General features: G+C 49.0%; 1 protein-coding gene and 1 long non-coding RNA gene across 2 annotated transcripts in view; one reads left to right on the top strand and one right to left on the bottom strand.

Annotated features, from left to right (window-relative positions):
• The window catches only part of LOC126995680 (uncharacterized), a 97,409-nt gene that overhangs the window by 19,562 nt on the left and 63,499 nt on the right, over nt 1–14,348 (top strand). The gene's annotated exons all lie outside the window — the stretch shown is intronic.
• On the bottom strand, nt 8,973–13,593 carry LOC126995679 (uncharacterized). Its single transcript, XM_050855451.1, has 4 exons — nt 12,198–13,593; nt 11,288–11,479; nt 10,680–10,888; nt 8,973–10,461 (listed from the first exon to the last, which is right to left on the bottom strand). The coding sequence occupies exons 1-4, from the start codon at nt 13,074–13,076 to the stop codon at nt 10,326–10,328; spliced, it is 1,416 nt and encodes a 471-aa protein (XP_050711408.1). The 5' UTR covers nt 13,077–13,593; the 3' UTR covers nt 8,973–10,325.

Genomic DNA, 14,348 nt, shown 5'->3' with positions numbered 1-14,348 from the left:
AAAGATAACATCAGCTCGCCGTCACGAAGCTGAGGAGGAGGAAGGAAAAAATGGTGTTCACAGTTATGGCGAAGTGTTGAGGGGAAAAAAAAAGTTATAAAAGACGGCAACAAGAAACTGGGATCGAGAGAGAGAGAGAAAGAGAGACAGAAGAGAGGAAGAGGAAGAGAAAAAGAAAGAAAGAAAGAGAAACAGAGAAGAATAAATCATAAGGTAAATAAGAAAATTGGAGAAGAAAGAGAAGGGAAGAACTGAGAACTGAAATAAAAGAAGAAATGAATAAATAAATAAATAAATAAAGAAAGAAAGAATGAAAAAAAGAAAGGAAGGAAAATAGAGAAAAAGAAATGAAGAGAAAGAAAGTAAAAGTAAGAAGAAAGTAAAAGTATAGAGCATGATGTCCTGTCCCTTCATCCATTTACCTGCCTGCCCACCTGCCGTCCCACCCCGCTGCCGGCCCCACTCTGTTTCCTCCCCCATCAGCAGGAGCTCAGCATCAAGTGGCGAGGTAATGAATGAGTCCCTCGGCGGCGGCCCTTAACCCTCCGCTAAGTGAGAGGCGTTCGTGTCTCCTTACAAAGCCTGACGCGGCGCCTCTGGGAACACACAAACAGGGAGGAAACGAGCCTGGAAGAAGGAGAAAGAAGAGTAGGAGTAGGAGGAGGAGGAGGAGGAGGAGGAGGAGATGAAAAGTAAACAGAAGAGAGGAATGAGAGAAAAAAAAGGAGGAGGGAGAGGAAAAATGTATAGTGGGGGACGAAAAGGAAAAGTCTGACGCAGGATAAAAAAAAACAAAGAAAATAAGCAGAAAAATAATATAGAAAAAAGAAGAGGCGAAAGAAGCACTCATTTCCCCCCCCCCCCTACCTCCCCCCCCCGCCTCCCACACACTGACAGACAGACACGGACAGAAAGACATACACACAGACAGACATATTGCACTTCATTAGAGTTTCGCGTGCTGAGTTGCGGTTTCGTGGTGGTGGTGACGGTGGTGATGGCGGCAGTGGGGTGGTGGTGATTGTGGTGGTGGTGGTGGTGATGACACGGTGATGGTCTCCCACAGAGTCTGATTCAGGTGTATTAACTCTAAAAAATTGCAACATGATTTATTTTTTTATAGTTTATAGATTAATGGACGATAGGGTGGGCCATTTCTAAAGAGGAAGCCCATCAATTATTTTTTATATATTTTTCTACTTTTTTTGCAACACCGAACCTGTAAAACCTGGTGGCCATGAAGTCCTCAGCGCCACACCCTCCTCCTAGCGTCTGAGCCTATCCTATGCCCATTCCTAGCCATTTCTGTACTTAATAATATGCCACACCCTTGTCTTCCCACTTGTCGAACTTTTTATCTCCTCAGTTCGCCCTCATTATGCTCATCCCAGACTCCCTTCTACCACTCTGATCCTTAAGTTTTGACGCCCTTGCTGTCTTGAATGCCACATCTTCGCAACAACCTAACCCATATTTATCCATCTTAACCCATATATAGTTCCCAAGATCTTGACTCTCGTGACACATTTTACCAATCACCACCGACGAGGAAGCGCGTTATCCAGTAAAGAAAACTATCACTAATGCACCCAGCCGTCTCTTCATGTCTGCCTGTCTATCACACGTCGGTCTGTCTGTCTCTTGTCTTTCTCTCTCTGCACAAGCTCCCGAGAATTTTCATTTGGTGGTGGTGGAGCTCCTGCATTTTGTATCACCAGTTCTTGTCTCCAGTGTCTGAAATCTCGTAAGGAAAAGAGCGAAAACGTCGAAGCTCTTGACACCTCGCCCGTGACAGCCATCCAATTTTGCGCGACGCCTTCTCGAGTGTCCTCCTCCTCGTCGCTTGAGCTGTCTTTCCTCCTGCCTGCCTCCTCCTGCTGATCCTTCCCTGCTGATCCTTCCCTGCTCTCTCATGTTGGAGACGGTGGCGGTTGCGTCATTTCCTCTTTGCCTCTGTCTGTCTGTCTCTCTTTGTACTTGTCTGTATGTGTTTGTATCTCATTTTTCTTATCTTCCCCATCTCTCTCTCTCTCTCTCTCTCTCTCTCTCTCTCTCTCTCTCTCTCTCTCTCTCTCTCTCTCTCTCTCTCTCTCTCTCTCTCTCTCTCTCTCTCTCTCTCTCTCTCTCTCTCTCTCTCTCTCTCTCTCTCTCTCTCTCTCTCTCTCTCTCTCTCTCTCTCTCTCTCTCTCTCTCTCTCTCTCTCTCTCTCTCTCTCTCTCTCTCTCTCTCTCTCTCTCTCTCTCTCTCTCTCTCTCTCTCCACACACACACACACACACACACACACACACACACACACACACACACACACACACACACACACACACACACACACACACACACACACACACACACACACGCTATTTATTCCCTATACAGTTGTGTGTTTCTGGTCTTTCTGCAACACACGTCCATTATCCTGAGCACGCCGTTCTATATATATACATGGGAAACACTAAATCAATCTGTCTGTTATTCGGTGTGTGTGTGTGTGTGTGTGTGTGTGTGTGTGTGTGTTACCGTTGCACATAGAGGGACGCCATGCAGCCCCCTTCGTGGAGCGGCAAAACATCACGTCCTCGTCATGGGATGTTTGATGGTGTGTGTGTGTGTGTGTGTGTGTGTGTGTGTGTGTGTGTGTGCGTGCGTGCGTGTGCGTGCGTGTGCGTGTGTACGTGAGGCGACTCCAGGTTGTGTGTTTGTATTCCATGGTGAAGGTTACGCTCTTGCTATGTTGTGTGTGTGGGGGGGGGAGGGGGGGGGGAATAGGGAGGGGGTAAATGCAGCGGGTGGGAAAGGGGTGATTAGTGAAGGGGGAGGAGGCTGCATAGGTAAGAGGGGAAGGCCGCACAGGTGAGTTATATGCAACCTCACGGGCCAGGTATCATAGGACCCCATCACACCTACCACCTCTTCTCCCACTTAATGTTCCACCTATTGCCAGTCCTTCCACCGTCATCTCCCCTCACTCACCCACTCTGGCAGCTCAACGTTGTCAAATTATCGTACTCAGCCTCTTATACTTACCAACTTCCGATCCCAAAACTGTCTCCTGGGCCCCAATAACGAGATTCAGTTATAATTATCGTTAAAATAATTAATTCCTGATGATTCTTGGGAATAGTTATGCGTCAGAAACCGGTAAAAACTATGCTCTGAGTACGATAATCTGGCAACGGTGCTCCAGCTTCACCCTCACGCTGTCTCACGCCCACTCCCCCTACCAGCACCTCCATTATCCCCACCCTATTAACCCCATCGACACCGCTCACCATCGCTGTCTTGACCCTCATCCATACATCCCTATCACCTCCATCATCATCATGCTCACTCTTATCCTATACCGACCCTTCCCATACCCCGCCACCCCTTACCATCTCGCCCCCATATATCCACCGCCGTCGCCGCCCCTCTTCTCTCCCACACCCCTTGTAGCCCTAACCCTGCAGGTGGCTCTCTTATCGGCCCATCTTCATCACACCTGCGAGTCAGCTAATGAGCGCTACAGGTATCAAGGTCAACCACTTTAGAATCAGATGAGAGGAAAACTGGCCCTAATCCTCCTCGCATTCTCTTAAAATCTTCCTCCTCCTTTATGTAAGTGTAAGTCACGGTTTGGGTTTAGTTAGTATTTGTTTTTTCTTTTTTCTGTTTTTTTGTTGAACTATTTAGGCCTAGTGGGTAGCGTAGTATAGAGGCCTGCACATATCCTTTTTCTCAGGTCCCATATTTTACCTTAAAGTAGTTTTAAATATCCCACACACACTAATAATGCTTATACCTCTTCAGGCGTCATGGCTAGCATAGTATAAGGAGCTCAACACACCCCTCTTTTCAAATCACATACTCTACCCGCTCTACCCTAACCCAGTCCTCCCATACGTTTCAAATCTATACTCCAGCCACGCACGCGTCAATCCACACCATCAGCCTCACCGTCACACATTCACAATACTCCTACCTCTTCAGGCGTCATGGCTAGCATAGCATAAAGAGCTCCACATGCCCCTCTTCTCAAACTACATACAAATACCTTTCAAATCTCCTTCAGCCATGCACCCGTCAATCCAACCCCCTTCCACCGCACACACTCATAGTACTTAAACGTCTATAGATGTCGTGATTAGCGTATTATAAGATCCTCCACATACGACTCTTCTCATATATCACATACTCTACATTTAACCACTCCCACCATACTTTTCAAATCTGCTCCAATCACACGCGCACCAATCAATCCATACCCCCAACACCCACCCCTCACCCATAGTACTTATATAGGCACAAGGCCACAGGGGGACTCTGAGCCTCTACGGAGTGACACAAGGGGATATCAGCAGGGTATATGAGTTCACCCCGAGCCCCAAGGATGTGAGGCCCAAGGCTGTACCACCGCGTGCCGTCACCTCGTCCTCCCGCCTCGTCACCCCGCCCCTCGCCCGGCCAGTTCCTCTCCTCATCCACGTCAGCGTTTGTCCTCCGCCCTATTCACGCCCATTGTTGCTGAGCTTCGTTCCGCCGGGCATAATCTCCGGCCCCTCAGCGCGGTCAGGTTCCTCTAAGGTTAATAATATCGCTATGGCTGATCTTGATTATGAAAAATGGATAATGACGTGTATTTTTATCGTCTTGTGGAGCTTTACAATGTGGATTATGTTGAGCTGCCGTTGTGCTCGTGATGTGTCAGTCCTCTGCCCTTCCTTGGTGTGGGGAGGTGAAGGTGAGGGGTGTTTGATGGTGTTGGGCCTCAGTGTTCACCCCTCCAATAGGTTGTCCTCTCTCTCATGGCCACGGGGTTACGGATACATTGGGTCCTGTTTATGTGTCTGGCGTTCCCCTTCAAGCAGTCACCCTGTCCTGGTGTCTGGACGCAGTGGCGAGTCATTTCATATTCACAGCGAGAAAAATTAGGCCTCCACTTAAATCCGAAAATAAAGTAATTGCCTGACAACCTTTTCAAAGCCTCCGTTTATTACGGCGAAGCGCCCCAAAGGGATTATACTAAAGGTACACAACGATAGCAATCTGGCTGCGTTTTTAGTCGCTAAATGTGGAAATATACGGCCGGTATTTAACCATGTCTCTGTAAAATGTATGTGTAGTGTTTTCAGAAAGACACAACGGTTAGTTGCTCTAATTTCCCTTCCCTTCCCTTCCCTTCCCTTCCCTTCCCTTGCCTTGCCTTGCCTTGCCTTGCCTTGCCTTGCCTTCCTCTCACCTATACGCTTTTCAGTCCTTCCTTTTTCTCCCCTTCGCTTCCCTCGTTTCATATTTTTATTTTCTCCCCTCTAAGCCTTTCTTTACCTTTTTTTTTATCGTGGTGTCCTTCTCTTTTTCCAGTTTTTCTCCCCTTCCTACCATCTCTCCCTCGTCCTTCTGTCGTTTATATTTTTAGTTTTATTTTTATTTTCGTTTTCCACCTTTTTCCCTTCTGCAGCTTGTTCTCCCTTTCTCTTCTATTTTTTTTTTGGATTTTCCTGTTTTATTTTTTTCTCTTAGTTTTCTCCACTTCCTTTTCATTTTCCTTCCTTCCTTCCTTTCTTCTCTGCTTCATTCCCCTCCTTCCCTCATTTTCCTAGTACGTGTCATTACATTTTCCTCATTCTACTGAGTCTTTTTCCTTCCTTTCTTCTCCTTTAACGTTTCACTCTCTCCTCCTTTTCTTCAACGCGGCGATGGCTTGAAAACTCGGTGTGTTTTGGTGGGACTTGAACCCATGCTACACCCATGTTACTTCTTCCTGTTCAAGAATCTCTAAGCCACCTGAACGTTTGCCTTTCGGGGTGAGGGGCTGCCGTGACAAGGAAAGGGCGAGGGTCTGTGTCGAGGCTGTTGGGCTGCGTTGGGCTGTGTGGCGTCCTTATAATGCTGTGTAGGGGGCAAGGCGGCGCTACTATGCGATGATGAGGTGATAGGGGGGCGCGCGCTGGCTGTTAGCTGCTGGTTTGGCATTGTGCTGTCGCGGCAAAATAGCGGCGCTCTTCATGCTGTTGTCACGCCGGTGTTAGGACAGAGGACGCCCCCTGCCGCCCCTGCCTATCCCCCACTGCCCTACCCTGCCCTGGTCACCTCCATCTCTCCCTCTGATGCTGCCCTCACGTCCGCAACATCCTCCTTCATCTGATGTTGCTCTCACGTCCGCCACCTCTTCGGCCTTATGATGATGCCCTAACCTCCTATTTCTTTTTTATATGATGTTGCCCTCATGTCCACCACAGTCGTCCTCCTTTTCCATCTGGTGTTGCCCTTACTTCCTCCTCCTCCTCCTCCTCCTCCTCCTTCTCCTCCTCCTCTTCTTCTTCCTCCACCTGATTCCCTCATCTCCACCTTCTCCTCCTCCTTTTGATGTTGCTCTCTTGTCCTTTTCCCATCTCCTTATTTCTGATGTTACTTTATTTTTACTTCTTTTCCCTGATGTTAGTCTTTCTCATCTTCCCACTGACTCATTAGACATAATTGTCACCAATAAGATCGACTTGCACGTTGGGCCAATCAATGGCAAATGAAATTTAACGTTGACAAATGTAAAGTGTTGCACATCGGAAAAAATAACAATCGCGTTCGGTACGTAATGAATGGCCAACAACTTTCTGCAGTAAGTAAAGAAAAGGATCTTGGAATCACTATATCAAGCGATTTAAAGCCCGGTCAGCATTGTTCAGAGGTAGTTAAAACTGCAAACAAATTGGTTGGCTTCATCGGACGAGTCTTTAATAATAAATCGGAAAAAGTGATATTAAAACTGTATAATTCGTTGGTTCGACCCCGTCTAGAGTACTGTGTACAGTTTTGGTCTCCTTATTACAGAAAAGACATAGAAAAGTTGGAACGGGTTCAACGAAGAGTAACAAAGATGATTCCTAGGTTGAGAAATTTATCATATGAACAAAGGCTTAAAGAAGTAAATTTATTCAGCCTATCAAAACGAAGAATGCGAGGCGATCTAATAGAAGTGTTTAAAATGTTTAAAGGATTCAGTGATATTAATGGGGAAGATTACTTCACAGTTGATCGATCAAATAGAACAAGAAGAAATCACCTCCTCCTCCTCCTCCTCCTCCTCCTCCTCCTCCTCCTCCTCCTCCTCCTCCTCCTTCTCCTCCTCCTCCTCCTCCTCCTCCTCCTCCTCCTCCTTCTTCTCCTCCTCCTCCTCCTCCTTCTCCTCCTCCTCCTCCTCCTCCTCCTCCTCCTCCTTCTCCTCCTCCTCCTCCTCCTCCTCCTCCTCCTCCTTCTCCTTCTCCTCCTCCTCCTCCTCCTCCTTCTCCTCCTCCTCCTCCTCTTCCACCTCCTCCTCTGTGGAATTCCAATAAGTGCTGTCATGGTTAAATACAAAGAGAATATTAGGAACGGCTGCATTTTTTGTTTTATTTCTGCTGTTTTGTGGTTACTCGGCCCACCACTGGAAAATGTCGAATACAACGATTGTCCACGGCAACACTTTATTTGGCAAGCATTTAAAAAAATTCAATATTTTTGACTCCTTTTGCTTACCCATTCTGGAGCAATTTATGTTCAAACTGCTCCCTCTCACTTACTTTTCCTTTTGATAAGTTGGTTTCATCGCTTCTTCAAGACTAAGAGAATTATTACTAGAAATGCTTGTATATCTGACCGTTGGGATATGAGTAACGACTGACGGAGGCGCAGGTGGTGTGGACAGCGGCGGCAGCGTAAAATGCAATCCCTGGTGCGGACGGGCGCGAGGATTCCTGCATCTGCCGCCACCATAAACCATTGTTGCCTTGGTACTGCAGGCGTGCGGTTAACGGTCCTGGGCAGCGGCGTCTCGTTCACATCCTAGACAGTCAACAAATTTCACTTGAACGAGCAAGGGAAAACGAGGAAAAAGCAGTGCGTTTGTTTTATAAGTCTGCAATGCTACGACTCATTAACCAAGTACATGAATCTCCTCCCTCCACTCCCACAAGAACAATATTTCGCTTTTTCTTTTTCCCTCCGCTTCACCGCACATCCTCCTCCCTCCACACATTTCCTCCACTCCCTTCGCCTCCCATCGCCGCGGCCACAGTGGGAGGGAAAAGCCACCTTAACGCCACAATGAAGATCTCCCTGCCCGCCTGTCCCATTCTCCTTCGGTGGGGCAACGGCTGTGGGGGGCGACGGCAACTTGGGCGGGGAGAGGCGCGTGGACTTGGTGGACGCCGTGTGACTGTCATGCGTTACCTTATCTCCCGTGTGCGTGTGTGTGTGTGTGTGTGTGAGGTGCATATACGCATTCGTTGGAGGGAAGGCGGGTCATGAGGAGCTAGGCGAAGGTTGTCCTCATTGTTAGCAGCGAGGGTTGACATGGAGCCTTTCAACTTGCTATAGAAGTACATAGGGACGGAGAGGATGACGGAGGAGGAGGCGGAGAATGGATATACGGGAGAAGGAGGGAGAGTGAGAGGTAAGGGAGGTTTGAGGGAGGAGGAGGAGGAGGAGGAGAATGGATATACGGGAGAAGGAGGAAGAGTGAGAGGTAAGGGAGGTTTGAGGGAGGAGGAGGAGGAGGAGGCCAGAGAGAGAGAGAGAGAAAGACACCAAAATCCACGCTCGTTTCGCCCTCACTAAGGTTTGGTTCTCCGCGCTGGTACGTCGGTTCCCTTCGGTCTTGGGCGTCGATTCTCAGTCCGCGTCCTCGTCTAGCTATCAAAGGCTATCGGGAGGGAAGTCAAGGTCCGTGGTGATGTTGTTGGTTGATGTTACTGACAATGCCGCCCTTCTTTGCGTCCTTATACCCGTCTTCCTCACCCTATATAGTCCTCCTTTCTCCCTCCTTACGCACCACCACCTTGTCTTACTTTTTTGTGTGTAGGGAGAGAGGTAAATGATAGCTGTAATCTCTTGTTCATATACACATACAAATAGAGGGTTAAAAAGGGGAGAGAAAGATAGATGTAGGTTGAGAATAATAATAGATAGATAGAGAGTAATACTGGATTTTATGGCATCATTATTATTATTTTTATTTTTATTATTATTATTATTATCATTATTTATTACCATTATCCTCCTCCTCCTCCTCATTATTATTATTATATGGAGCAGAGGAGGAGGAGGAGGAGGAGGAGGAGGAGGGGAGTACACAGGTAAAGGAGGAGGTCGTCTAATAAGGTACGGAAGTCAAGATAATTAATTCCTGGCGCCGAGTTGACAGCACCGAAGTTTATGTGGGCGTAAGAAATGAGGAAAAAAATAATAAAAAGACAAGAAATCAAAGTTTAGATGCGTAGGTACGAGTTGATGGGGGAGCTTTTGAGTTGAAATTAATAAAAACAAAACAAAAAAATGCGATCTGAACTAACTCGTGAGGTTCCGCAGCGTTACCATGGCGGCGTGAAACTGAAGGACGAAGACGAAGAACACGCAGTTAAGGGGGGGGGTCGGAGGGAGGGGTCGGGGAGGGGGTCGGTTAGGGGGTTAACACACGAATCCTTGGTCTGCCTCGGATCGGGGGTATAGACAGTCGTGTTTATCTTCTTTTCCTCTGAGCTGCTTTGACTGGGCGGCGAGAGGTGTGCTACTCTTAACACCTACCGCAGATATGAGTCAGCTGGCCAAACAACCACACGTGCGACTCTCTTGCCCACGGTAATGACTGGTTGCGTTGGAGGATGCGAGGGGCTTGATGGGAGGACAAGGGGCAGCATTCTCAGACACCTCCGCCTCTAACATCAACTATTTCCCAAGGCCGAAAAGAGGATCAGTCAGGCTCTAATGAATGTTTTTTTTAGGTTCATGGTACTGAGGAAGGGTCAAACTACCACCAGGAAAATAGGACTAGTACCCCTGGAAATGCCCACTCCTGCAAAAGCCTTGTCAAATGTGTATGCTTGGACGTGGAAATGTTTAAGAATAGGACTCAAGGAGGTTATATAGGTGTGCGTGCGTGTGCGTGTGTGGGGTGTAAAGGCTGTATTGTGGCAGGAGGGGCACCGTGTTGGCTCCATATTATAATCATCTTTCTTATTAATATCGTGATTTCGTGAGCAGCTGAGCAGGGAAAAAAGTATAAAAAAAGACGTTTGATTCAATGTTTCTTTGCGATCCGAACATGTGTATTTTTAGCCGCTGCGGAGTGTCGAGTACTTGCACACATGCGGCTCTTCAATGCCCTATTGTCCTGCAGCAGAGTGAGTGGCGGGGCACGGCGGGGAACGCCCTGCAGCCCCCCCCCCCCCCCCCTCAGCTCTGTAGACGAGGTTCCGGCGGCACACGAACAAAGGGAGACACGAGCAAGTCCTCTTATTGGTCCTCTGAGTTATCCTGGGAGCTCATAACACATCACCTAATGAACACACACACACACACACACGATCGTGTCCGTCAGCCGTTAGCCGTCAAGGGCGCGAAGCAGTTGCCGTCCTCGTCAAAGGCGCTGCTTGGCTCCCGCAGTTGCAGGAGCACCACGAGGTAGGTTGCCACCAGGCCCATGCAGGTCACGAAGGTCCTCCCGCCAAGGCTGCCACGTACACCAAAAACAGAGTCAAACATTGGGATCTCTCACGCAGGACACAACACGGAGAACATTGTCTCCGCTCTTACGTGATAAAAACTACTGACTGGAAACTGAAACTCTCTGCTTCCTTGTTGGGAGAGCTACAAGACATATCAGTCACGATATTCTTCAAATAAAAAGTCTTCTTTAAGTTAGTCTTTTACGGAGGGATGAAGGCAGACCTGGAGTCCCCCCAGATGTGGACGCTGAGGGGCCGCGCCTCAATGCGACAGAGGAGGTTGTGCACACACAGGCGGGTGAGGCGCCCGCTCTGCCACGGCTCGAGGGGCGTGGTGGCCTCTTCTTTTGCTTGAGGTTTGCACTCCCCTGCTGGCTCGGCAGCGTCGTATCTCGCGTGCACTTCCCTCACGGCTGCCTCCACGCCTTCCTGCTGTCTTGGCAAGAGGGATCACATATTCATTACAGCACTCGGAAGATGGACAAGTACGTAGCCTGCGCACCTTCCCCTTCCCTGCTTGTGTGGCATCCTACTGCTTGATCAAAAACTCGTCGCTGGAGAATGAGAAAAAATCTAGTTCCTAAACCCCCCCCACGGATATTTTCCATCTATCTAAAACAGACGTGTTCAGGAAGACCATAATGCTTCCGGAAGGGTGAACTAAGGGTTTCAAAGGCTTTTAATGCTACCAGAGGGTCGATTTAATACCAAAGGAAGCCAGTGATAATTAACGAATAGAAAATAAAGAAGGACATGGTGACTCTCGCGCCTGAAGGTGTATCAATTAAAGCATTAACTTTGTGCGAACTACAAGACTGAAGGAAGACTCACCGCCGTGTGCACCCGCTCCCCGGCGAAGCACAGGGCGAGGAAGTGGAGCACCACCCCGAGGTTCTTCGTGGTCAACACCGCGAAGTAGGAGAGGCAGTGATCGTGCCACCTCAGCGACACCAGCGAGAACAGCAGCGAGATCATCTCCACCAAGAAGAGGAGCATGCGGAAGTGTAGCACAAACGAAAAGGCCTGTGTATATAGTAAGGGTGAAGGATGGATTAGATTAGTGCCACACGTCCCCCCTGACAGGGAAAATGTGTCGCAGGTCAGTAGTGATCGTGCTGATGGCGTGGTGGGGAGGGGAAGTCCAGTGGTTTATTTAAAGAGCAGTTCGAGTCTTTTCCCTGATGCAAGCGTGTCTTGAGGAATTGTGCGCCAAGCCTGCAACTTCTTTTAGCTAGTATACATTTTTCATCTCTAAGTTTTATTAATTGTCTGTTTCCAAGGGTTGGCATTTGGGAAATAAAAGGGTTCTAAAATTCTTAATGGCTTAAAGAGCAATCTTGCCGCAGTACACAAAAAGGCTGAGCCAAAATACTTGCAAACCAGTACTCTTTTCCTGTCTACTTATACACGTGTGAGGAGCGCGTCGCCAGAAACCTAGCTAAGACTGTGCTCTGACTTGTTCGTCTCCTCTGCCTCAGGTCGTTGAGGAGTCCTGCTTATAAGCGTTTTAGTTTCCAGGAGCACGTCCAGACACGGGGTCCGGCGTGGCGTCCTGCCCGCCAGTTCAGGTAACGCTGGGCAGCCTCTCACACTACAATTACATGTAATTTGAGAAGATATCTTGCTTCTCCCTCCCTGATCACCTTGTAAAGTGCAGCACCCACGGCACCACCTCCTCTAATGACTTAATTTAGATCCGAATATTCATCGGATCGTGAGGCAGATACTCCTCGTTACTCACCTCGTTACAAGTACCAAGTAATTTGGTTACGCAGAGCCAATGATCGGCGACCTCATTAGTGAGGCGAGGAGTCCAAAGCCCCTCGCCCCGCACCCGGCCCTCCAGCGCCCGCAGCCTGGCCACCACCACGTGCATCGCCGACATGATGTAAATGTCCATGAGGCACGGCACCAAGCCGGACAGGAACACGGGGCTGAGGAAGAGCAGCCTCACGGCGATCGTGTGGAGGAAATAATCAGTGAGAGGAGTCATGACGAGGAGGGCGACGGTTTGGGCGAGGGGCAGGAGGCACACGGCGACCATGACCAGCGGCAGCCCTTTTGGCTTCTTCACCCTGACTTCGTTGACATCGACTTCCGCCAGGAATGCCATGATCTTCGAGGACTCTGTCAGCCAGACGAAGAGGATGAAGAATGAGGTGGATCCGGAAAAGACGATGCAGATAACGAAGAGGCGCAGGTCATGGGTCGTGTCAGTGAGGTAGGAACCCACTGCGATCAGCCCCAAACACGCGGTCACGAGGCAGAGCAAGGAGAGGGCCACGCACAACCGCGGGAGGGAGAGGGCGTAGCAGCCGTTCCCGAGTCGCTTGATGACGTGGACGCCGAAGAAGCCGGCCACGAGGAACATCTCGCGGAATTCTTCCACGAAACAGTTGCTCTTAGCATCGGGAGCAGGGTGTTGATGGCTGTTGTGTGAGGTATTTGAAGACGCCTCTCTCTCCCTTACCACCTGAAGGCCGCACGGGTCCTCACACGGCACATTTTGTGAATGCCCCTTCACCTCTTGCTTCGTCAGGTGGGCAGCGGCGCGGGGCTGTGGGTGAGCCTCAACGCACTGCTTAGGAGGACAACCACGGCTTCCTGTCATGGCCGGCATGCTGTCTGGTTGGTGTTACGGTTTTCCAAGTTTTCGTCCTTGTCTTATGTCTGTCGTGACGTCCCTCGCTTCAAGGGCAGCCCCTCGTCCCACTTCGTCTAGAAACACGACCTCTGCCTCAAGAGTCGCATCAGCCTCGTCACGGCACCCCGATGCAAGTCAAATTTCCTCCTTCCTGGACCTCCGAGACCACCGACCGATGAGGAGGCGTCAGGTAGTCTCTTGGTGGCCGCCTCACGCGCCGCCTAATGACCAACTCACGCCGGGCAAGCTGTCGACGAGGCGCCAACACTTTCCTGCCAATTATCTTAACGACACCGCAAACAGCCGCCGCGTCGAGTGCCTTGATGTGGCGACGATGATTTACAAACCCTCGAAGGCCACTTAGGCGAGGTGGGAACGTGAGGCGTGACTTGTGTAACGAAAGGGAAGTGGTTGATAAGGGGGAAAGCGTTGACGTACTGAAGAAGACGATGAAAATAAACGAAAAGGATCGATATTATTACTATTACCATTACTATCCACTATTATTATCATCACTGTTATTACTTATTAACAATACTATTAATACTGTTATCATTATCATTGCCGTCATTATAGTCATTCTGTATCATCATTACCACCTCCACCATCATCATCAACATCATCAGCATCCGTTCAACATCAGTCATCCACAGCCACATCATCCATCGCAGTGAACAGTTCAAGCAGAGGGAAGGAAAGCAGTTAAGTTATTACCAGACAAGGAAAAAAAAAAACGTCTCGGAGGTACGAACGTGGGGACAGGAGAGAATGTAAACCGCAGCGCCATAAATAACGTGTGAGGATGAGACGCGACCATAGGAAGTACTGAGAGAGAGAGAGAGAGAGAGAGAGAGAGAGAGAGAGAGAGAGAGAGAGAGAGAGAGAGAGAGAGAGAGAGAGAGAGAGAGAGAGAGAGAGAGAGAGAGAGAGAAAGGAAATCGAAGCAATCAGTGTTATTTGGAGGTAAAGGAAACACGCTGAGGCCAAGCAAAAGGAGGGAGGGAAGTGAGAGAGGGAGGGAAGGAGAGGAGGCGAGAGTTTCCAAGGCGAGCCAGCTTGGGCCAAGGAGACCCAGCACGCTGCCTCCTGCATTGCCTTTCCTCCTCCTCTTCCTCCTCCTCCTCTTCTTCCTCCTCCTCCTTCTCCTCCTCCTCCTCCTTTTTTTCTAATTCTAATACATTCTTTTTTTTACGTTTTATCTATGGTCATGGTCTATAAAACAAGAGAATGCACATAATTATCAGAGTA

This window comes from Eriocheir sinensis, chromosome 8 (genome assembly GCF_024679095.1).
Source record: "Eriocheir sinensis breed Jianghai 21 chromosome 8, ASM2467909v1, whole genome shotgun sequence".
NCBI classification, from domain to species: Eukaryota; Metazoa; Arthropoda; class Malacostraca; order Decapoda; family Varunidae; genus Eriocheir; species Eriocheir sinensis.
Note: the sequence above shows the minus strand (reverse complement) of the source record. Positions and strands in the feature narration are given on the sequence as shown.